Source organism: Physcomitrium patens, chromosome 4 (genome assembly GCF_059467195.1).
Source record: "Physcomitrium patens ecotype Gransden chromosome 4, ASM5946719v1, whole genome shotgun sequence".
NCBI classification, from domain to species: domain Eukaryota; kingdom Viridiplantae; phylum Streptophyta; class Bryopsida; order Funariales; family Funariaceae; genus Physcomitrium; species Physcomitrium patens.
This window is the reverse complement of record NC_143413.1, coordinates 13,779,276-13,804,993: the sequence shown is the minus strand read 5'-3', so window position 1 is coordinate 13,804,993 and position 25,718 is coordinate 13,779,276. Positions and strand designations below refer to the sequence as shown.

Sequence of the window (25,718 nt, the reverse complement as noted above, 5' to 3'; positions counted from 1 at the left end):
GAATCTTGCAAATGCAGCAAAGAAAGTTGAAGTCTTTCATCAACGACATCCATCAAAACCAAGATGAAGAATAACAAACCTTTGCTACAAAAGAAACAAGATCAAAGAAAAATAACATTATACCTTCTATCTTTCATTGTAGCTTCTATGATGAGATGGAGCATCTACAACCAACAGATTCAATTCAAGAGCTTTCATTTGCAGACTTATTAGATGAGACATTACGATTGTCACAACCTTCAAGACAAGGAAATCGAGATGAAGATCCTCAAGAACGACATGTCTTTCCTCAAATAGATGGTAAGATACAATGTTTTTATTATCATGACCTTGGAAGAGACTCCCGATGTTTAGTGATTTTATTGCAGGTAGGAACAACTCATGACGGTGTTTCAAATGTTTTATTTAAAGAAAGTTATGAAGGCTTCAACAATGACCAAATAACAAGGTGGTCTTCTTGCCCTGGCATGGGATACTATAGATGGTTGAGAGGACCTATCAACCATCTTCATAGAGAGCAAAGATCAAAATATGTAGCAAATATAATTTGCCGCATCTTGGACTTCTTCAACATATAAAGACTACTCCTCATGGAATTCGTCCCTAGAAAGGGGGGTAATGTCACGAACATATACATTTACCTCAATAGTTACTTATATAATTAAGTAGAAGTAGGTAAATATAAAATAATTTCATAAAGTCTTTCAGAGAAGCTTCCTAGAAGCTTTATAGATGCGGTTTTGACTTTAGATGTGTTTGTAGATTAGAAACTTGGCCAAAAAGCTAACCATGTATTGGTAGCTTGTGGAACAAGTTATCTCCGTGTATTAGCTTGTGGAACAAGCCAACTACGTGGCACATACATAGATAACTTGCCTTGCAAGATAAGACATGTGGCTAGCAAAGTCAATATAGGACATCGCCATGTAGTTCTTAGTTAGATAGTATATATGGAAGCAAGAGTAAAGCCTTCTTCACTCTTGTCAATCCCTTTCTAGTCTTAGTCTTGTTTCAAGACTTTCTAATCTTCTTATTTTTGGCAATAGCCATTCTAGTTAATATTACATCACCTTTTCAAAGACTTTCTAGTTTTCTTAAGTGATAGAAGAGTGTATTGAGGATTCTCTTTCTTCGAGATTCATGTCTTTGACACCTTATCATATTTTTCAAATGTTTTTTCAAATATTTCTAAAAAAGCTTCAAAATTGCTCAAAATTAGAGATATTTTTTCAAACAAAAGAACAAACCAAGATTAGGCTTGACCTATGAACAAGATTCTAATTAAATCAATTCATGGCTCTTGTGTCAAATAGCATTTAGGTTGCAAAAAAATTATTAATTGAATTTAGTTAACAAACCTTCAAAACTTGAATTATTTGCCATCAAAATTTTTTGGAAGATTAATCTAAGGCTCTTTATATTGTTGAATAGGTAAATTTTCTTGTTGAGATACAAGTGCCACCACCTCCTTGGATGTAGAAGCTTAAGAAAGTAGTTGCATCATAGGCTGGACTGCTCTAAGTCTTGCATTACTATAAAATCTTCTAAAAAATCTTCAATTTCAGCAATTCAAGAAGATAAAGCATTTACTGTATTCATAATAACATCTAATTTGGACTCAAGAGACTCAACCATACTAACATCTTTACCTTCAATCATCTTAAAAGAAAAAAAGAGAATTTCTAAACAATACTAATTTAGAGGAGGGTACTCTATAACCTCTAAAGCGCTTAGATGCCTTCAAGCAGATGAATAGTCTATTCTTTATCAAGAATGATAAATTCTAATATTAATAAGAAGAAAATTTCTACAAACTATCACAAATAAATTATATGAGAGTCCAAATAAGAAGTTGAACAAAAGAATTTTAACAAGAAATCTAATAAGCACTTAACTAAGCCAAATAAATATAAAATTAATACCAAAAAAGACGAACTAAAGCTTTAATAGATATGTTGTCAAGATTGAAGAACTTTTTAGCCTTGATTCTAATATATATTGGATATTAAGAAAATTCTTAAAAATATATATATATATATATATATATATATATATATATATATATATATTGCTTGAAAATGAAGCAATCTTAAGAAACTTTTTGAGAAGTTTTTATGTTGCTTGAAGATGAAGCAATCATAGGAAACTTCTCAAATAACTTCTTTAATCTCTTTAGTATTTTCTAAAAGCTATTAGAATATTTTTTAAATCATTTGTAAATCTTTTAAAATTTTATAGAATATTCTAAAAATATTCCTAAAATCTTCTTATTGGATATCCATAAGACATTTCAATTAATAATTGTTAAATGATTTTAAAATAACACCTTAAAAAATATTTCTAGCAAAGAGAGAAGAGACCTTATGATGCGCAACAATTGTTTGAAGTGGCAGAAGAAGAGTGGAACTTCATTGATGAGGGCACTATAAATAAATTGATAGATGAGATGACCAGAATATTACAGGCACTTCTTAATGCAGATAGAGTTTATACTTAGTAGTAATATAGCTTAGATAGTACTCTTGTAGTCTTGTAAATTTTGTGAATTCATGAGCTTATATATAATTGTGAGCTTTACAAAAGTAAACTTATTTTTTATTACTAAAAATAGAAAGATTTATTATACATGATTATAAAAAGTACTATTTTACTTATGAAATATAAATATAGTTGACAATATGATCTAAGATTAGTAACAATAACAAGAAAAATTATAATGAAGTACAACAAATAATTTATTATATAATTTCTTTTTTTATATAATATCATAAATAATGAAAAAAAATTTATGAATAAAAATCAAATACTAATTAAATTCATTACATTTATGAGTAAGTAAGTTAGTAATAACTTATGAAGACAGTGAAATAAGTAAGATCATGCATAATAAATAGAGCACAATTATAAAGCTATAACTTACTCTAATCTTAAGTTATTATCAACAAGAATAGATAATAATCTATCAATTCTATCAAAAGTATTTTAATATGATATAATATTGGTAAGTTTTTTTTTAATTATACTAAATTATTATAAAAGATACATAGCTTAAATAATATTTTCTAGAAGTAAAATAATCAAGACTATACTCACAACTTTTAAGAGAATTGTCTTACAATGTTTTGCGCCACTATTATCTTTGTTAATTAGAATATAATTACTAATTAATTTAAATTTTTTATTTTTAGGATATTATGAAGAAATAAAAATTTAAAAATCATAATAAAAATATAATTAAATAATTAAAAGCATACTTTTTAAGATGCACCACATAAAACTATTTAAGCTCTAAATAGTATTATTATTAGAGCCACCATATAAATTGGGATTGTATTTATGATTGTGATATATAAAATATAAAAACCATAATACAAATGATGGAATTACATAAATGGATGTCAATAAAAATAAATGTAGTATTATTTCTTACTATGATAAAAGGAACAACATTGTGTAATTGAAGAAGCAATAATGTTGTGAAAACAAATATCTTTGAAAAACACAAAATCATTGATTACACCTTCTATCTTCTATAAAAATAGATAAAAATAGAAAAAATATTAAATTTATTATAATAATTGAAATAAAATTTGATTATAAGAACATCAAAATTAAACCAAAATTATTAATTTTTTAACATACTAAATTCTTTATATTACCTCCTAATAAATATGAATAATCATTTAAATAAATCATATTTATATAATTTATATAAATTAATTTTGAAATTTCTTTCAAATGTAAATAAAAAATTCATTCTAATTTTTATTAATACGTTTGATTTACACCCAAATACCTTCTAAGATAAATTTTATGAGTACAATGAAACTTCAAGATTCTATTAGTATACTTCTTTGATTATAGTGTTTATATATATATAGTTGTTTCTTATGTACTTCTAGCCAATTGATTTATAATTTCGTATTTTTATTATAATTTATTTTTAATTATTGATCTCTTAACTTCTTTTATATCTTTACTTATTTTTGATATTTTCTTGAATAGAGTAATTAAAAATAAATTGCCACCTTTGTATCATTTTGGTTTGAGTATCAAATAATTTTTATAAACCTTCTTATTATATATAAAGTTTTAAAGACTATATCCTTTTTATTCATTTCATAGAATTATTGACTTGCATTTGTCTTTCTTTTGCTGCAATTCTTATGCATTGTTTTTAGTTGCCTCTTCCACTCTAATATTGCAATTCTCTTCAATTTAATTCTTTACCTCTTCTAATATTACCAGATTTATTTTTAAATTTTAATTAATGTATTTCTATCTCTCATATTAATATTATACTCTACATACACATTTATATGTCCAAAAACAAAAGAAAACAAAAAAATATATACATGTACATTATAATGCAAATTTATTTCAAAAAATTATATTTTTATTTCTCAATATATATAGGAGAATGATAAAGCAACCCAAATTTTTACTTAAGTGATTCACTATATCTTAACCATCATTGCACCCTTGTAGCCTCTATCCTTGTTCTCAACCGTTCTCTATTCCTAACGATTGCTAAAGACGGGGGTAGAGGAGCTTAGAACATTGAAAATGAGGACAATGGTTGGAAATAGGGGAACGGCTAGAAATGGACACAGGATTGAAAGGGCACAGTGATGGTTTAAACATATGGATTGATTTAGTAAAAATTTGGATTGCTTTATCATTTCCTTATATATATATATATATATATATATATATATATATTTAATGCAACTTTTATCTTATTCTACTTACAATTTTTAAAAAACAATTACAGACATTATTAATACCTTATATAATTTTTTTTTAAAATTTATTGATGCTTTGATAAAATATTGTAGTTTATTTAGAATTTATTATTTTAATAAGATATCTAAAAATATTATATTTATAATATTTTTATAAGAACTTTTGTCTTACTACCATCTCTAAACTAATTTTCAAAGTATTTTTTCTAATATTATTTTTTAAAACTCGTTTCTATTTTCATTTTGTACTATCTTTCATTAATCTAGTTTTATCGATTTTTTTTTAGTATTGCTATTCTAACAGAAAACAATCTTTGCATAACTAATTTATATCACACCTAAAATTATAAACAATATTTTCAAAAGTATATTTTTAATAATACCACTTATCAATTTAAAAATATTCACCCCTTCAAACCTTCACATCTTCTAATAAGTGCCAACATCTTAGTCTTCATCACTCTCATTAAAAGAATTATATTTCAATTTAACTAAAATTTTAAGTTACATTTCTTAATTTAATTTTAGAATTTGAGAAGCTTCAAAATCTATAAAAATATATATATATATATATATATATATATACGTGTTTTATTTTAATTATTTTTATGTATGTCTATTAATATAATTACTGTTACTAAAATAAATTAGCTCAACTCCTTCAATGATTCAAAGAAATATGTCAATTTCTAAACAAGAATTGATGGATTATAATAAGAAATTTCAACAAATGCCATAAAGATATGCAACACACATCCATCCTTACCTTATCTTCTTAATCTATATCTTAATAGTTTTTAAGGTGTAGAAGATTTTACAAATGGCTACAAGAATTGCTTTTATAAATTTATTTATTAAGTATTGTTATCTTGAATAAAATTTTGCTTTATTTGGTAGTTACAATGAATATATTTTTAAGTGTAACTAATATTTGCATTTCTTTTCAAATGGAATACAGTATATGTATACATATATATATATACACACACTTCACATTTTAATCTGTTAAAGATTGTTTTGTGATTCAAACATTAACCATTGTCTTAAAATTTAATTGTTTTGTTGTTGCATTTAATTTGTGGAAGATCTAACATACTTCTAACCATAACAGTAACTCAATCATCAAAAGATTGTGTTTCTATTTAATTTTTAGTATTACTTTACATTTATTAGTCTAAAACACAATTTTTGTGGACACTATAACCACGTATTTATTTATTTATTTCAGTAACTTGGAAATGCTTGGGTATGCTGTTGCTGGTACCTACATTTTTCTTCTCAAAGTTTTCAAACTTCCCTCATCAAGGTGCAGAATTGAAACCCCATTTTAAAACAAAATTCAACCCTCCTTTTACTCCATAAAACAAATATAAACTTTAGTTCTTCAACCCAAACCACAATTACTATGAAAAATAAAAAATAAAAAATAGACTAAGTTCACTGTTCATTTTATTAACATTAATGTTATTGAATAAAGAATTGTAATAATGTGATCTACTTTTATTTATTTATTTACTTATGTTTATTTCACTTTAAAAAAAATCAGTATTTCAAAAACCCCATGTAAAGCATGAAAGTCACTTCAAAGTTGCAGTTGCCACATAGGACTGCAAATCATCATGAGTCATCCATTTTGGGTTTTTTGTCACAGCTCAATTTTTTGTCTACAATTCAAAAATTTGAAAGAACAACAACAAAAACAACAACATTTACCAATTCATACAAATCTTTTTTTATTTCTCTGAGCAAAGATTTAGGTTTTATGAGTGGTGGTCAGGTGGCAGACGGTGTGACGTTGACCTATTTCTTAATATAAAAACAGTAGTCGTCTAGATGCGTCCAAGAGTAGCGGGTTCTGAATGCCCTAAATCCTAATTCTCCTTAAACCCTAATTCTCGAAGCTCTAGCGCAAGGACTTTGCTGTCTTCACCTACAGAGGGTGTGTGCTCATCTTCGCTTGCGTGATTGCTTTTGAAGCTCTCGCGCAATCGCAGGCTCTGGGATTGTGGAGAGTCGGAAGGGTTTTCTGGGTTTGTGTTAGATTGTGGCAGCAGCATGATTGCCGCCGTGTGTTGGGTGCCGAAAGGGGCAGCAAAAAATGTGCCTGTGGTAGCCGAGCCGCCGACGGAGGAGCAGCTGCGGGAGCTTTTACAGCAGCATGAGGATCTTCGCGAGGCGAGCGAAGGAGAAGGGGACGAAGAGGATGAGGAATTGGATGCAGACGAGATGGAGGACGCTGGGGCTGGTTCTGGCGGTTCCGCTGCTGTTTCGACTGCTTTAGCTGCTGCTTCGGCACTTGGAGCGACGACGTCTCAGCCCAATGGGCACAAGTCTCATGAGGAGATGCTCGCTGATGGTTTGGCGGAGCTTGACATGGACCATTACGACGAAGAAGATGAAGGAGTCGAGATTTTTGGAAATGGTGGTTTGGGGGCAGCTTATTATCCTAGCAATGAAGACGACCCTTACCTTGTCGATAAAAATGACGATGAGGATGAGGAAATTGAGGACATGACTATTAAGGATTCGGATTTGATCATCCTGACTGCTCGAAACGAAGACGACGTGAGTCACCTCGAGTATTGGGTTTACGAAACTGAAGACACTATAAGTGAGGATCCTGACGAGGAGACGAATATGTACGTTCACCATGACATCATGTTGCCAGCTTTTCCTTTGTGCCTTTCATGGCTAGATTGTAATCCTAAAGGCGAAGGAAAGGGAAACTATGTTGCGGTAGGGACGATGCAACCCGAAATCGAAATTTGGGATTTGGATGTGGTGGATTCGGTGGAACCTGTGAGTGTGTTAGGTGGAGCAATTCAGTCTGTACCTGAGCAAGGGTCTACAGAGAAGAAGAACAAGAAGAAGTCGAAGAAGAAGGCTGCAGCGAAACAAGTGCAGTACAAAGAGGGCAGTCATACGGATGCAGTGTTAGGTCTATCTTGGAATTCTGTATTTCGAAACGTTATCGCAAGTGCAAGTGCAGATAAGTCTGTCAAAATCTGGGACGTGGTGAAGGGAGCATGCGAGCACACCATGAATATTCACACAGATAAAGTTCAAGCCGTAGCATGGAACTTGAAGGAGCCTACAGTCCTTCTTAGTGGGTCCTTTGATCGGACAGTGGCCCTGACAGATATGAGAGCTCCTCAAGCGGCCGCCATCCGCTGGTCTGTCTCTGCCGATGTAGAATATCTAGCCTGGGATCCGCACACGCCACACACATTTATAGTGAGTTTAGAAGATGGAACTGTTGGAGGATATGATGTGCGCACAGGGACAACAGATCCTCAGCAAGGGAAAGCTTTGTTCACCATTCATGCACATGACAAGGCTGCTTGCTGTTTGGCATACAACACTGCTGCACCCAACCTTCTGGCTACGGTATCCACTGATAAGATGGTGAAGTTGTGGGACTTGACAGACAATCAACCAGCTTGCATTGCGTCCACCAACCCGAAGGTTGGTGCTGTCTTTGCGGCAAGTTTTTGCAAGGATGCTCCATTTTTGCTTGCTGTTGGTGGATCAAAGGGTAATTTGCATGTGTGGGATACGTTAGCAATTGGAGAGGTCTCGAGAAGATTTGGGAAGTTTTCTCCCAGACCAAGGAGGATATCCACTAACGTTGAGGCTTAATTGGAGCTGAGGAGATGTCCAAGTGCAATCGCTATCTGCTACTCTAAAGATCGCTGATTCCGGGTAAAGTATGTAGTATCTTAAGGGCTGGTAATAGCTTCCTCCCTCATTTTCTGTGTCTGTACACGGATTTTTAGAACAGGTACCAACTGGCCAACAGCTTGTGCTTCAGGAAGAGGTTGATTTATCTGCTGGTTATTTGGTGCGGTGCACTCAAGGAGTGTATCTTCTTAGGCCATACTTCACAGGACATTCTATAATTGTATCCTGTATTCATTTAGAGTTGTTTGATCGGAGTTTTTTCCACGTGCTTGGCTCACTGTATATTGACGAGAAATGTTGCACCCATGAAATATTTCCTGAGGGTATATGAAGCATGTATTCTTTAGGCATTATATGTTTTTGGCTCATTAATTCTTGATATAAATCCTGGAGTGTTTTCTGTTCAGGGGTTGAATATCCTTAGTATTGTCTTTTATTTATCTGTTGTGGGGCTCAAGTACAAAAGCACAATCGCCATGTTTCTCCATAGTCCGAGTCAGTCTATGAACGTTAACAAAATGTGGTAGGAATATGCTATGTGTTACCCACAAAAATTCAATATATTTAATCTTAGAATATTTACGTATGTCAAGATGGTGTACTACTTAGATGAAAAACTAATATTGTATAAAGGACTGAATATAGTAGCAAATTATGTGGAATACCAACGAATTGAAGAAAAAAAAAAAAAATCTTAATATTTGGATACGACTTAATGCACATATTTTTATTGCCCAATTAAATTCAAGTATTTCAAACGAAAATATTAAATCTGTTAGTATTATTATCAATATGAAACATCAATATAATTGTTTACTGCAACAAAAAGTCAATCAAACTTGAAACCATTTTCCCTTCTAGTAGATGATGTATGAAACAACCTACAATTGTAGAGCATATTGGTTCTTTTCACATTGTACGTATTTTTATTTTCATACATTTTTAATACCTAATGTGCAAGAATTTCAATATTTTAAGCTAATTAGGTTGCAATGCCTTCACAACTCTATTTGCTTGGTTTTTTTTCAAGAAGTGGCTTTTTTGAAGTACGTTTAGGCAGACCTTGAATATATGTTGCACGAATGAAGACATGTTACCTCAGCTTTCAAGTTCAACCTCATTTCTAGTGATATCAGTTTTTGAAACGACCATGTTTATGACTTTCTTGTCTTTGCATTTATCTGGCCTGTTCACGATCGCAGGGGTACACTTTGGGCAACACAGTCTTCGTTCTAGTGATTGATTTCTTAAGTTCTTGGATCATCTCATCTTGCTTGGTAATTTTCTGCACACGTCGATAATGCTCATTAATTCCATTAGAACAAAATGTAGAAATTTAGAATGGGCAGATTTTGCGTTTGGAAGTCGATCCTTTCAGTTGAGCAGATAGAACATCAGAATACATGAACGTAGTAAATATTGAGTTGCACATGGATGTTGCAGGTTGTGACCTTTGCATGACATAGAAAAGTCAAGTTAGGATACATAATGAATCCTTGATGTCAACACATCAGTTGTTTTGAAACAGATTCTACTTACAATGGAGAGAATGTTCTGGTCAGATTCGGCCTTTTGCTTTTCTAGAAGAGAGTCCGTGTAGGTGGTTGCTGCCCTGCACGTCATGTCCTGTGGATATATAATAATGTAACCAGTTACTCTCTGGAGATAGGCAATCATCTAATGCCATTCTACAGATCACAAGCTGACCTAAAGTTGATATTTAGTCAAAGATGCTGATACTTGAGACAAAATCTTTAGATTAAGATGGTAGGAAGTGGTCTCAACATGCTGTATTTGATGCAAAGTGCGAATTTCATATTCAACGACCGAATAAACTCACAAAATGAATTGATTGCATCTGTTCTTTGAGGTCAGCAACAATGTGAAGGATTGCAGCGTTCTCCTTCGTCAGACCTGGTGGAAGATCAATTGCCATGTGAAGTCAGTATTTAAGCTGTGTGATACTTCAGTAACAGAGCTGTTTTAGGAACATACAGCTAATTTTACAAAAGTCACAACATACTTCGCAATTGGTCCGTGGCTCTTTCTATCCTCCGGTGCCACACTGACAGCTCACGTATGAGCCCGACCTCCTGGTTCCGCAATTTATCTCTCAGGAATTGCAGATCTTTCTTGATCATGATAATATTCAACGTTTCGTCCACAAGAGTCTTCACATACAACCCCATATCTTGATGAGGAACATGTGCAAACAAATTATGTCTGCTCTATTGATTATTGTTTGCGTATCGAATTCCCCACTTATTACTGATTTGATTCTAAGGAGCTTCGAAGGTACAAGTTAAAGTCGGATGGAAATAGAATAGTGTAACGGGCACCTCGCCAAACTTCAACATTTGGCTTTCCACGTATTTTGCCTCGGTCTGTTTCGTTTTCTTCTCTTGAGCCCGTCTCTCTCTTTGCAGGTCGGCATGCATCTTTTTCAACTCTTTGTGCAGCTTCTTCAAAGACTTCTTCCTCTCGCCATGCGCGCGAAGTCTGTCAATCAATCCTTGTTCTTCTTTCAACGCAAATACAAGGGCTCTAGAGAGATCTTCAGGCAATCTACCATTCTCCATATACTCAACCTGCAGTCGCTCAGTAGGACAAGAAGGCGATGTGTGGATATATAATCAAGTGCGAACACATCATTCATACAGTTTTGTGAAAATGTCTTGTGGAATTTAATGTCGACGCAGAAGAGAAATTTAACCTGGTTCATTTTTAGCGTAAGCCCAACTTCCACATTGTTCAGTGACGTTTGTTTTAGAGTCTGAAATTTCACGATTTCTGACTCAATGCCATTGAGCTGGCTCGCTACTGCCTTCTTTTTCTTTATAATTTGTCCTTTTTCCTTCAACAAAGCTGCAAAATAACCAAAAACGGGGGCTGTAGCGACAATTCCTCTAATCATTGATTTCAAATGCTACACATTTCGATATTTCAAGTGAATCTTAGAAAAAGGATGCATGCTGACCAGCTATTAAATCATTGACCTAAACATTATATCACAGAATGAACGGATCACAAATCCATTCATAACAAAGGTCTTCATAAGTGTTGCAAAGAAAAATACAAATATTAAGAGAGAGAAAGTTCTGTTATTACCATCAACAATCTTGCCCTGGTCAATAATCGCATAATCGAGAAAACAACGTCTATCTCGCATAGCAACCATCCTCTTGTATAGCGCAGGGTCCCCATTCCCAGGACACAGCTCTACGAACTACATCATAATCCAGAGAATGGCCAATTGATGAAATCGGTGATGAAACAGAAAAAGAGGGACACTACTCATTCCAGACATCAGAAGCGCTGTGTGGGACCATACAAACATAATGCCACCAGTCCAAATACAGGCTAAAACAAATGTGTTGAATTCAAAGTAATCTTTACATGAAATAGAAGATACATTTAAAAATAATAAGTAGACGTACATCCTCATCCTCGTATTCCTCTTCGTCGTCGTCAGCTACTTCGTCCAGATCTGATTCTTCAGTCTCATCGTCAGGGTTTTCCTTGGGTTTCTTGGGCCGTCGCATTTTTTTAATGTACATTCGGTGAAGTTCACCGTGAGCTGGGTTAAGATCCGGAGGTGGGTTTGTTTGCATCCACATCGCAAAGAGCTGCTCAGAATATGTCCACATGCCAGTTAGTCAACTTTCGTAAGACACTCTACAAAAGAATCACAAAATGAGCATCACTGTATAAATAAACTGAGATTGTATGGAATTTCCTTCTAAAAGTTAACCGGACTAAAAGGATAATTTTAAAACTAAACCAAGAGGTAAAAGATAAGAAAATAAGAAAATAAAATAAGAAAACTTCCCATCGCTGCTGAAAGACGATTATGAATAGATTTTGTAACAAGCTTTACAGGACATGTTAAGTCACGAATATTATAACCACCTTATCCCTTTGCTCTGTAAGTTCTTGAACCTCTTCTTGAGCAGCATCCACCACCAAATCGTGTTCGGCCAGTTTTACCTATCAGCCGCATCAGCAAGACTGCGTAAGCATTGTCCATAGATACTAAATATTGACATCTTTAAGAATTGATCTCCCAGTCAAGGTCTTGCTCTCTCAATCCATGAAAGACCTTACTACTTATTTCCGTTTACGTTAAGCACAGTCGAAGCAGACAGAAATATTGTAACTCGAAAGGACTACTGCCTTTACTTAGATTTTTCAGTCGTTTTGTGCCTTGTACGATGCTCTTACCACAATATCAGCATCCTCTGCAAGTTTCGCCTGGCAACGCATGTCTAAAGCGTCCTCGTGGGTTTGCAGTTTCCGGAGAATTTTTAACTCCTGTGTCGCAGAATAATTTTGAACCAATAATACAGATTGCTTAAGTTTTGATCCAACAAATGAAAGTATCACATTATATAATGAAGCTAAAGCTGACTTCAAACTACCTTGTGAAAACTTACCTTCACAGTACTCTTAAAATGAAAAAGCTCCTGTTGATAATTAGCTCTATGAAATACTTAGAGATTAATATCTAGCCGACGATTGACACTGAGAATGGTTTTACAACTAACCAATCTGGATGAGAAAAGATGTCAAGGAAAAGGTAGTACAATCACCGCTGCAGAAAGCCTAAACATTTGAATACATGAATAAAAAGAGCATAACAAATATAAAACAAAAATCGAAGCTGATCAAAGAGTTTTCAGATTGAATTAACGCACACCTCATACATGACAAGCGCTTTTAAATCAGCGCACTTCATGTTGACCTCAAGACGATATTTTTCCTGCCGCAGCCTCTCTAATTCATCATCAAATTCGGTAATGATTTTTCTCATCTCTGATTCCAACTTTGATTTTTCATGTCGGAGCCTTATGTGATTTGCCTCCTTTTCACTTTCCTGTAAGAGATTATCACAACTGAAAAATTCCTGATTAATAAATTCATGGACTGAAAAGGACGGAGGAATATATCTCTATTACCTCCAATGGAGATAGAATTATCTTCGGTGGTTCTGCTTTCCTTCTGAGTTTGCCTTTCGGTTTCGTTTGAGATTTGGGATCCAGTCTCTGCGTCCCAACAACGGGATCTGGTTTTGGGTCTTCGGCCGTTTTCTTGGGACCAGCTGTCATAACGCCTAAGCCACCGCCTTCTTTGCTCTGCCATGAGCTGACATTGACACTAAGTAAGGAAACCTCCATCACTCGATGTACACTAAAATATCATTTCCAATCTCACCAAAAGTTGCAGATTGTAATTCTGATGAGCACAGCACACGCTTTGAAAATGGATTGATTGGCAGGATCTTTAAAAGTAATCGAGGGATGGGAAGCAGTGACCGATCAATTGCTAGAATTGGTTAGAAAGTAGGGAATGCAACCATGACACGTTTCGCTTAAGGATTTTTTTTCAATAAATTTACAAAGTTAAATACCTTGCCTTCTGCTGCTAATGCGGCTGCAGTCGCAGCAGCTATTTTTGCTTCGTGTGCATCTCGGTCCTGCAAAAAGAATGTGCGTATCTTAATGCAAAGCATGGGCAGATAAACCACTCAAACAGGCAAGTTTAAAATCTTTTTTAAGTTCTTTGATGGCTGGCCAGCTATGTTTTGCATTTCACATTGAAATAATGATGCCAGAGCAAAGTTAGTCGGTTGGACACCACAATGAGGCACTTGATTATAGTGCCATTAGAGCAATTGATAGCGTAATCAGATTAATCATCACATTCTCAGAAGTCTTCTTTAGACAACTTAGGAACTCACTTCTTGTTTGACGATTTCTCGTACTTCTGGCTGCTCTTCTCTTTTGAAATCAGGTACAGGAACAAGAGGATCTTTTGAACTGTGCAATAGAAATTTCAGCTCCAATAATTTCAGGTCAGAGTTTCTCACAGCAAACCGTAGGACCATTACCAATCCTTGGAATAGTAAATATCTTTCATATTTGCAATTAAGTAAAATGTTTACTAGTGAAGTAACACTTAGAACATTTCTTCTTGTTTAAGGAATGAAGGAAGCGATTGTGTGGACCTACTCAAGTAATTTGTTAATCTCCATAACGCGGTTCTGCTTCAGTAGCAAAACTACCCGAAGTTCCTTCTTTTTTTGACGAAGAACAAAGAACTGATTATTGAAATTCATCTTAACACCATGAACAGCTTCTTGAAAGAGTACAATTTCATTTCGTTTCAATTTCTCGTTTGTGTACTGATCATCTGGAACCACGTATCCTGGATTCGTCTTCAACTTGAAATCACCTTTGCTATTAACTGCCCGATCAAGTGCCTCAACATCTTCATCAGCAACCCAAGTCTAATAATAAAAAAAAGAAGATTGTGTGTTCATCATTTCTACAAAACCGAATCATAATCTCAGTACTCAACAAGTAATAGTCAATGTAGAGGCGAGGGGAGAAAATTATTTGCAAGTATTCAAAACAAATAAGGATGCAGCGCTAGATAATGATTTCTGCAATTACATACATTTGGTTGTATGTAGTCTACGAGTTGCAGAAGGTCTAACAGAAAGTGAGGAGACATCGATACCATACTAATAGAATGTGCACAAATTATTACGGGAAAACAGAAGCATAATATTTACACAAAAGACATGGTATAGGTAATTTCTTAGAGCTGGCGAACCCACCAAGTCAGGTTTTGTCTTAAGAAAATCATCCCACTCTCTTATTCGTTGTTTCAACAAACGCCGCCTGTATTCCAGCTTGGTAATACCCGGTTCATCTGCACTTTCCTCGTCCCTCTTCTTTTTCTTCTTCTGCACTTTCGAATTGTAATTCCAAAGACATGAGTGAATTCAGGCTAAAACTTTTATCTCAACGAACAAAATTCAACTGTTTTAAACTGTTACGATTCTGCTGCATTGTGTTTAGATACAGGGATTACAGATATAAGTAATTCTTTAAAATTTCGAGCTATTCAACTCAAAAAGGCATTCTTGAAGTAAATACACTATGAATACAGTATCGTCATTATTTGTAAAGTTGGTACCATAAGATTTAAAGTTTTCTCTACTTTAAGCCTCAGACGTCCATGTAGGACGGCAGGACAGTAAGACACAGCGTTGAGAATTAGTAGGAGGATTATTGAATTATCATTACTGCAATATTGCATCTCTCATTTATGTCTCAAAGGTAGTGAGAGATCAAGAACTCAAGAATACCAGCGCATCTTGTCTTATAGTCTGTTTCCGCTGCGCGTCAGAAACTGACGATCTCTTCCCCATCCATCCCTGACGTCTGGCCTCATTGAGAGCTATCTGTGAGCAAGTTCAATCCTAAAGATCGTTCAAGATAAAAGACTAACGCAAACACAATCTCAAAGGTGAGAAACAAACGAGATAGCATGACAACTCTGATCTGCAAACAACTGAAAATTGTCATGTGATTTCAAAAATTCCATGCATCTATCATTAAGTCACTGCGCTTCGATTTCAACTATACTCAAGTCAATTAAGCATCAAGGTTATATGAAAATATATAAAAATCACCTTAAATTCATCTGTTAACTTCAGAACTCTAAAGGTTGAGGTCTGTGATACCGAGGCGAAGGCATGTATTACGATGTGTTCTACCTGCAACCCAATATATGCATAATCAAAGGAAGGATACCATACTTATCTAAAAATTGAGAAAAGTTCAACAAAAAAAATCAAAATATTCTCTTCAAATTAATATGCTAAATCAAAACTCTGCAGGATGTCCACAACTGGTGCCGAAGATCATGAAAAGTGGCATATCAGAGGCTAACCTCAATAGGATCGAGGAAAAACGACCTTAGTTTGCGAAGGCCCACGTTTCTCTTCTCAGAATCCCACTGAAGCTCTTTGCGGGCTTGCTCCAGCTCTGCTATTGTGTCCTCCTCAAGCCTCCTGCACACTCACATACCCAACGGTATGTGCAGCGGTGTTTCAACATTAGGAGAAGCTTTACTTGTTGTAGGTTTTGTAAACGGTATTCGTAACTTGCACTTACCACTCAAACCCGAAGACATCTCAAAATTAAGAAATTGTAAAGACTTTGTGACATCATAGAATTGCTTGAAAACAGAGGATGCCTAACTGGTGAAGCTACTATAAGGGTTAAAAAACTCTAGTATACCTGTTTGTGATGCCAAACGTGTCCAAAACTCGACACAAAATTTGAATATAGTAGGCGTCGCAGGATTTATAGCTACGTGTTTGCGTAATAAGCTTAAAAAGCTGCATTCTCTAACCGTTCTTGATGCACAATTAGTGTCACTATCTCGCCTTCACTCATAAACAGCCACTGAACATGCAGTTCTAAGAAATGTGCAACAGACTCTTACAAAAATGGGGTAAAAGACCAACTTAAAAAGACGAAAATCGATCACAAAATCCTCCAGCGCTAGTTGCTGGTTGCGTTCTTTTGCTCCGTTTTCCTCTAATAGAACGGCAACCTGATTCCGAATGACTTCTAACTGAGTAATAAGCTTCATCTTTGCCTCCTTCGCTAGCCGGTCTATTTCATCCTGCTCCGCTTTTCGCCTCCATTCTTCAATACTTAGCATGTATCCCGGAACATCCTCGACATCGCCATCAGGAATTGTTGCTGCAACATATCGAATCACACGTCGTAATAGTATGAAGTCTGACATTTTCAGCTTTGGCACCGTTGCTCTCTGCCCGCTACTTCCAGATTTTAAAATCCAGAAATTCCATAAGACTATACCCTGAATCTAGTACCCTATGTGAGTTCTGTCACGCATCGTTTTCTTTTGCTCAATAGAGCAAAGCCAACAGATGTCTTTCTCATAACTTACGAGGAAATGGTTCGGGTGCAGCTGGTTTTTCGTCGATAAAGTGGATCGTGTGTATGAAGAAGCTACCATCCTCCGATACACTTGCCTGAAAATATATAATGCAATCGCGATAAGGATACTAAACTAAGTTATTTATGAAAAGTAGTGCTGGTCGGTTAACAACTCAAATGGTAAAGCGACTGCTGCAGAAACTTCACATGAAAAGAAGGTAATAGTTAGGAAATGTTTTTACCAAATACTGATCATCAAAACTCAGCGCTGCTCCAGTGACGACACCGTAGAAGGCATCATGCAAACCAGCCTGTGAACCCAGTTTATGTTAAGCCTCATGTATTTGTTACATGCGTTTTAACAAGGACTCAATATAGCAAAAGTTGCAAGCCTGAGTCAAGATTCTTCTAGTTACAACTGTTTCAACAATGATTCAGACATGGATGACTTGGGAGCTCATTATGGAATCTCTTATTTCATGTCCATGAGAGTGTCACTGTAGCCGCCATAAACTGGGATACACAGAACAAGCTAATTGCTTGGAAGTGAGAAGCATACTATTAAAAGAGAAAATCTAATTGAATCATCTGTATGCCGTAGTTCGCTCACTACAGTTTTATGATAATAGAAGACATGTAATCCACATCATACCAAGGAGAGGGGTCCTCTTCAAGGAATCATTAAAAAGCAACAGCGCTTACCTCCCAATATTTCGAGTCGTCATCATTTCCCATTAGTTGGCCCGGCAGAGGAGCCATTTGAATACGGACCACACCGTTATCAGAGCCAGACACAAAATATTTCCGCGAGTGCGTCATCCTAAGAACACATACAAGTGTACGAATGTACGATTGCATCAAATATACCTGCTTCTGGAGCCACTTGATACTATTTACGGGGAATCTCGTTAGTAAACTGACCTGATAGTTTTGATTGGTTTTTTACTCCAATGAGTCCAACCCATCACCTCTCCAGCCTCACTGTGGCATTCAAATAGAAAACCAGTTGCCATCCCCTGCAGAAGAGACACGCGGGAAGCACGAAAATATATTACGAATAGTACAATTTAGAAACAATGATAATGCATAGAATTCATCAAGCAGAAAGTTGAATAGATTACAGAAATGGGTTGCACAACATGGAGACCTTAAATTTACGCATAATCACTGAGTAGAATAAAGAGAACGGATGACATGTACGCACCTCGGTCGAAACATAGAAGCTGTTCAAATTGCCGTTGGAGTAAAAAATGGAACGAATTGGATAAGTAGTGCCTGAAGGGTCATCCAATTCAATGGGCTCTGGTGGATGTGTGGGAATCCTTGGAAGGGGCTCAAGTGGAATCTCCAGAGGAACCGCGGGGTCCCCTAGTGATTCCACTTCGGCAGTTGATACCCCGTCCTTGAGAGCTTCGCTTTCTGCACGAGTTTCACCTTTCGCTTCTTCTCCATCCTGCAAACATAGAATATTTTTTCAAGATGCTTCAAGTATGGGGAGCTTTGATAACAGATCGATGGAGGATTCTTTTGCAGCAGAGCGCAGAGCTTACACAAATCCAATTCTGTCAAATAGTAACCGCAAGCTTTCACCCTGTACGTATGGTCAGATAATAACCAAATACTTGCATACAGGGTAAAACTACGTCTTTGAGCACATACATAATTATTGTAAACGCCCATACAGAAACATCGAAGAAATAAAATTATGAATTTGACATTAAATGCATGCAGTTGACATTAAACTATATGAAATTGAATTTGAATACTAATGAAGGCACCCACTCCCTTAGAGGCTGGTGGTGGAGGAGAGGGAGGAGTCCGTGGCCTAGGTGGAATCTTCTTCGGAATTTTCGGACGAATGAAGCTGAGGTCGGTGATGGTCAAATCCTTCAATTCAAATGACTTGGTTGTATCATTATTGGTATCTGCAGCATGGAGAGGTGTGGTTCAGTCAAAAAGATTTGGTTCGTGTCTGAGATAGCCCCGAGATTTCTATAAAATTGAATGAAGTTGTGCACTAGAGGGAACATGCAAAATAATTAATGACTTGTGACCAAACGAATTGTGGCAATTGTAAAAGTTACAAGGTGCCAAAGCACTATACTCTAATTACCAGGTCTGGAAATTTTCTTGATCATTCCATTAGAACAACCAACGAGAAGTATCTGTGAGTTAGGAGACCAATCCAAGCATGTAATTGAACCTGGTACGGTAGTGTACCTGCATGATGATAGTAGGATAATCAGTTTCAAAGCTCAAAGGTATAATTCGTGACAAATTGTTTGGTAACCAGAGTTTAATCGTATTTACAACAGCTTTCTACGATCATTTATTTTCGAGAAAGAACACAAATCGTAATTCGAACTCAAGGGAAAGTCATTCTTAAAGCATAGATCTGCTACTTAACTTGGCAATTGAGCATGATGGGTTGTCAATCAACCTAGCATTAAAAGTATCTCACCCAAGCGGCCGAAATGAATTTGGACAGTGAAAGAAGAAAACACTGCCGTCTAAGGAGGTGCTGGCTAACACTTGTCCGTCACCCGAGCAAGCCAGGCCTGTCACACCCACCTAAATAAACTCTGAGAGCTGTCAGACATAATAGTTACTTCTTGCGTAACACAGACTTTTTGACACCTACAACAATCATGCATGAGGTGAATCAACTTATCACTCTCCTAAAAACAGACTCCAGTCAGTCCATAATTTGAACGTTTTAAAACTAATGTCATTACGATACGACGCTGAAGTAATCACCTAACTATTCTGTTACTGACCTTGTGAGGTTTGACCGCAACAGAGAGCCTCCATTTGTTCTTATTTCGCTGCAAAATTCGAATAATGCCATCCGCAAAACCAACAACTATTGACTGTCCGCAAGGATCCACTACCAAAGGCAGCCATATAATCACAGTGCATGCTACGGTGAATCTTCTTTTAAACTCCTCCGTCCTACTCTTGAAATTGTAAAATCGGACCTGAATGCCCCCGTTGATATACCTATTATCAGGTACTATTCATTGGAAAATTACATGAGAATTGAAAGTATGCATGGTGCGAGAAACTTACTGTGCCATCAGATCCAGCAGATGCCATTTCATGACTAATAGGTGAGCTTACAAGCCCTACAATAGGACCTGCATGAAATTCGAGTAATCTCGTCATTTTGAATGAAGGTAGGTCAGATCTCCATAGTGCTCCACCCTCATCCTGCAAGAACAAAGCCCAATTCAAACGAGCTTAAATCGACATCGCAGCTGACAGAAAATAGACATGGAAAGGTAACAATCCTAAGGGACGCTGTCGAGAACTTACGTTCCAGAGAGCTTGTATGAATCTGAATCTTAAACCTTGTAATTGATCGAATTACAAAAGTATTTAGTGCAGCTAATGCATAGAATCTTGTGCATAAGTTATATCCACAATATATAGAACATCGTGAAGTAGAAGCAAGCGATATTTAGAACCTGTATGATCCAGTGGTCCTTTTCAACAACGATGCCCTTGATACGGCACAGGGGATCCACAAGCACCTCTTTGGTAGGAACAATCTCGCACACAAGTTTGTCATCTCCATCATTTGCTGCTTCCAGCCACTTCCCAGTGCCTCTATGTCCTCAACTCTTATTCATAATTTGGAGAAATTTCAGTAAGAGCAAGACTTTGGATTGAAATGGAAACATGCGCAATTGTTCTTTTTCTTTCACTTTTTTTGTGATGAATAAGTGGAGTCCGACAGGACATGGATTGCATGTTATTTTCACTGTGCAACATGAACATCGTAGGAGCATCGTCTCATAATGAACTCACACTCGCTCCCTTTAAGACCTCCGACAAGCCCACTAGAAGAAAACAGAAGTCTCCAGCATGCACTCTCATCAGCCAAATGCAGACCAAAATGCAGACCTTGACACTACTGACAACAGCAGGGATGGGTTCTGCGGAGCATATATGTTAATCACCTAACCTACATCATCTAAATATCATCTAAGAAATGGGAGATCACGTACGTCAAGGTCCCAGAATCGAATGTATCCATCAGCAGCAGCAGTGATCATGAACCGAGCGTCCTCGTCTAACACCAAATATTCAATCATTCCTTGATGGCAATACACTTCATCTCCACCTGGCCTTTTGAGTTGACATTTGACGAGTGCATCATCCCAAACTAGAACAGTGCCCATTTCTGTACCTGTGACAACCTGCAATGTCCGACAATGATCATCAAAATGTGAGATTACATTTACGAGTTGGCTTTTATTTAGGTACCATTGTCCCTTTTAAGTCCAGCCACACCTACAGAGGACTCCAGATTAGGAACCAGCTGAGATGTCCAGATTGGGACTAGCAGGGGTCTTCGTGTTATGTTCTGGAGCATTCATCCAAACCGAATTGATCACAAAAGAACCCATTACCTTGCTGTTTCGCAACTCGAAGTAAGCTGCAATGTCACTGATTGGGACTGTTCCGAATTTCGCTATGGCACCCTGTTTAGAAGTAGCACAGGGAAGAATCACCACAAAGCACCCACTTTCTGATGTAGACATCACACCTTGGAGCTATCCAGACAAATATAGAACAAAATTAGAAGCTTGAAATGGCCACAACTTACCTCTAACTTCAAGCCAGTGAAAGTAGATGCCATCTTCCAGAATCGGGCATGCCCCACTCCTGATGTCAAAAGCTGCCCCTTAAAGTATCTTGAGAAGTCAACCTGAACCAGCAAGCGAAAAATCCACCCTTCAATTCATACAGTTCATAGTACTTTCTCTTGATGCTGTACAAGACTCAAACAGAGTTCAAACTTAGTTTGAAACGAACATTTTACAAGAGGTTTATAAAAATTATTGAAAAGGCAGTGTATAGCATGAAGACTGGATTTTTAAAATATCAATGTAATAATAATAAAAGAATTGTAAAGAAATAGCTGGCATGACTCTCATCATGCAATCCAAAACACAGGAAATTCAGAAATGTAAAACTATCATCTTACTTTAAAGACTTCTTGTGAAAATGCCTTCGATCGTAAAATCATCAACTCGTTCTCCCAATCCCAAACCGTGAGCAGATAATCTGGGTGAGCTCCCACCTACATTATTGATCTCAGCGTCCAGAATAATAGCATGCGCAGTAATTTGGTGCAAAATACGAATTTTCATGCCGTCAAAAATGTTGCAATTTTTTCCCATTACACACATTTCATCAACATGAAGCTTTCATGAATGATTCTACCAACAAGTAAATATAGAAAAGAGTGAATAATGGCACTCGAAACGTACTGTGGCCAATTGGGTACCATCGAAATTAAAACTGGCTCCTGAAAAATATCGTTCTGTTCCGTCAACCAGCGTCTGCAATCAGTCAAACCTTCTGTTAGTTGCAATTACAATGAGAGAAAATCGCCCCACCTCAAGTGCAGTATACCTAAGAGTTGTTTGAGTGTCTCCAGGAGTGCTGCAATTGTTGTGCGATTTCAAATGGTAGATGTATCATCAGAAGGCATTGCTGATAATAAGAAACTAAGCTGAACTACTGCAAACATGTCAACAGAGAGGAATGCAAAGTTACCTCACATCGATAAATATTGGTAGCTGTTTAATCCAAGTACGACATTCAGTGAGGGACGCGTATTTGAACTAACAGCAATACTGGGCAAATAAAGTGGCAGGAATAGAGATAATCAGAAACTTAAGACACATGCACATTTGTGGGATGAGGGAGAGGGAATACCTTGTAAAGCTCCATAGAAGGATATGCATAGATGTATATGTTTGGCGAGACGCCCTTCTCACAAACGCAGAAGTGTGTTCTCTTTGGATGGACTGCCACGCATCCGATTCCATTCCCCTCCACACTCTGTGGCCATTGGAGGTTAAATCTATAACATGCCAAACTAGTCTAGACGAGATTCGGTAATAGGAATGTGCTCTACGAAGAATAACGATAGTTGAAGCAAAGACCAAAAATTTCTGCAAAACCCTACTATGCCTATGGTAAAATGTCACATCAGTTTCCAAAGTCGGGGTGACAAGCGGAGGAACAACCAGCAAACAACGACAGTTTGGTTGTGAGGTCCTCACAGTGACAAACGTCATCCCAAAGTATAAACAAACGAATTTTCACCATAGAAACGACATTAGACGTCTTCATACCAAGCTGGAAAGCATTCAGAAACTGTTGTAAAATCTTATATGAGAGAATTATCATGAAAAGTAGAGAATTGCAAAATTGTAATCCTACTACATCCAAGACTTGCTAGAGAGAAGGTACAGTCATAGCCAGCAAGAACTGTTAGAAAGTATTTGTGCGCAAGTTGATAGCAGGAGAAGTTGGGTCAGAACATACATGCTGGAACATGTATGTCATGGTTTTTAGATCCAGAAAGTGGACAATATCGCCACAAGAATGAATAAGAATTCCAGGAGCAATGTACATCACATTATTTCTCCTGCTTCCCTGCGATCAAATAATACAAGATTTCCAGAAATACAATACAGATCAAGACGTTGGTATGAATGTATGGTGAGTAATCTAATAAGTTAGCCTGCAAGCGTTAGGGACACAAATTTGAAAACCAAGACTCTCCATGACCATTTATAGTTACAAACGAAAATCCTTGAATGTCTCATAATAGTCATGAACAAGATAACGATGATCATCGAGGCATGGACGCTGAACACTAAGTATGCAAACTTGGAATTCAACGGCAAAAAGAACAGAGACAAACGTCAAGGCCGAAAGATGCGATCAGTTTCACAGATTCTCTCGGCCATGCCCGCGCTTCTGCAGAAGTCGGATCCAGAGGGACGCCAGGGGATTCGGGGTCTGCCATCTTGATTATCAAATCTTATTCAAAAATACCTGCTTCGTGAAGAAATTATAAAAGTTACTCCATTCGAATCAAGAATCAAGAACGATGGAGAAAAAGGTATATTATTCTTACTTCTCAAAAAAAAAAAGTCAAACTTTCCAGTGATATGGTTCCAGACAAGCACCCTATGCAGCAGGGTGAGACACGCACGAATTATTGCACTTCATGAACCAAAACACTTGGCGTGAGTGTTCTCTCTTAAATTCCTCAGCAATCTGTGAAACATCTGAAAATTTCCATCAAGACAATTTAAGAGACAATTTAAGAGGTCGCAGTCAGCGCTTGGAATTAGGTCATGCCACAGGCAAAATGATTGTTCAGGTTTTCCTCAACAGCTTATCAACAAAGGAAAAAGATAAGTACAAAAATACATATAATTACATATTATTACTGTCATCGACAAGTACCCAGGAGTACTTTGAAGTGAAGAATTAGTGCAACAACAGCTAAAAGCCTGGATGAGAGGAATGCGAAATCACAAAATCGAATGTCCAAATTTTATTCGAGATGAAATAGATCTTACGCGAACAAAAGGACAATCAACCCCCCTTCCAGACTTCTGTAGCTTCAGCACAAAATCTTGCATTAGGTGTCCCAAATCGTCGGCCTGCGGATGCTCTAGTTCAGATTCTTCAACTTGATGTTACATATGAACCGATTCCCACGAAATATGAGAATAGCAGAGTAGTTGGAAATCGGCAACCCTATTTTGCAGTTGAACTCTCTTTCTCTCTACCGGCATGGTGGAAAAAATAGCCATGATTGACATGAAACAGACCATGCTTAACAAAACTTGGTGCACTTGACAGCCGTAGTTTCCAACCGACACAGTCAAGTGCTTGGGAGGCACCACACTAGTTGGATTCGCCAATTCGAAAGCAACCAATGACATCCTGAGTCCGGCTGGTTCACATGACTTGTTTGGTACCATGCACATTAATTCAATATTCTGGATGAAAGTAGAAGATTGCTAACAGTCCTGTCAAGTCATGCAAAAAAAACACAAGCATGAAGACCAAAGCAATTTGTTTCATTGTAAAGTTTCCTGAACTTTGAGACGACAGTGAATCACGCTGAGCAGAACCGCCCTCAGAACCTGGACATCACAACAACTCCAGTCGACACCGGGTTTGTCTATAAGCAATTTCACAGCCATAAGATCCCCGGAATTGATTCCATTGCAGAGAGTTGCAAATTCTTTATCATTCAGGTCCGGTAGTGCCGATCCGCGCTGTGCATTCGACATCTGAATAACATTCGAATCCAAATTTTCTCTTCTCTTGCCCTTCGCGAAGCAGTCCTGATAAACCACACGCATAATCTCTACAGAACCTAACCTGGAATTCAACAACGGCTACAATCCCTCTAACATCGATTTCCGCAATCGAATGTAGACAAGTAAATCTAAAGAAGTATCATCCTTGTTCAGAATGGCAATTGACGTGAATGTGAGAATGATCCCGGAGAGTCTGAAGAAGAAGAGCCGCACCTTATTACGATCAATTCGACTACTCCGAGCGAAGCCATGAGATCTCTGGCCACTGTTTTTGCGACGCGGAGCTCAATGCAACCTCAACCCCCTCTTCAATAATATTACTAACTACTACACAACGCTGATGGTATCCCATGGAACTGCTGCAAAAACATCTCTCTACTATG

At 36.7% G+C, this 25,718-nt stretch overlaps 2 protein-coding genes across 22 annotated transcripts; one reads left to right on the top strand and one right to left on the bottom strand.

The window, feature by feature from the left end:
- The first annotated feature begins 6,593 nt into the window (after window positions 1-6,593).
- Window positions 6,594-8,690, top strand: LOC112281658 (uncharacterized). Its single transcript, XM_024518427.3, has one exon. It carries the CDS (start codon window positions 6,801-6,803, stop codon window positions 8,382-8,384), a length of 1,584 nt encoding a protein of 527 aa, XP_024374195.1. The 5' UTR covers window positions 6,594-6,800; the 3' UTR covers window positions 8,385-8,690.
- LOC112281656 (uncharacterized) lies at window positions 7,675-25,718 on the bottom strand. Of its 21 annotated transcripts, none has more exons than XR_016502659.1 (42): window positions 24,583-25,542; window positions 24,210-24,285; window positions 23,916-24,049; window positions 23,534-23,644; window positions 22,919-23,044; window positions 22,468-22,539; window positions 22,182-22,277; window positions 21,801-21,902; window positions 21,604-21,675; window positions 21,199-21,390; window positions 20,656-20,784; window positions 20,258-20,398; window positions 19,966-20,166; window positions 19,650-19,759; window positions 19,302-19,408; window positions 18,971-19,113; window positions 18,393-18,641; window positions 18,110-18,204; window positions 17,891-18,008; window positions 17,431-17,499; window positions 17,199-17,283; window positions 16,747-16,987; window positions 16,167-16,287; window positions 15,907-15,990; window positions 15,580-15,675; window positions 15,046-15,174; window positions 14,435-14,712; window positions 14,164-14,242; window positions 13,834-13,899; window positions 13,382-13,558; window positions 13,123-13,299; window positions 12,648-12,737; window positions 12,336-12,413; window positions 11,864-12,052; window positions 11,535-11,652; window positions 11,140-11,291; window positions 10,766-11,014; window positions 10,450-10,597; window positions 10,267-10,340; window positions 9,966-10,052; window positions 9,524-9,711; window positions 7,675-8,867 (listed from the first exon to the last, which is right to left on the bottom strand). XR_016502659.1 is itself a non-coding variant. In XM_090249852.1 (42 exons), exons 4-42 carry the CDS (start codon window positions 24,018-24,020, stop codon window positions 9,604-9,606), a joined length of 5,064 nt encoding a protein of 1,687 aa, XP_090105978.1. In that variant the 5' UTR covers window positions 24,021-24,049; window positions 24,210-24,285; window positions 24,583-25,359; window positions 25,549-25,718; the 3' UTR covers window positions 9,178-9,603. The 21 variants fall into 21 exon arrangements, 16 of the variants coding, with proteins under 16 accessions (XP_090105978.1, XP_090105979.1, XP_024374188.1 ...); XR_016502658.1 differs by having other exon boundaries at window positions 7,675-8,825; XM_090249852.1 differs by lacking the exon at window positions 7,675-8,867 and adding an exon at window positions 25,549-25,718 and having other exon boundaries at window positions 9,178-9,711; window positions 24,583-25,359.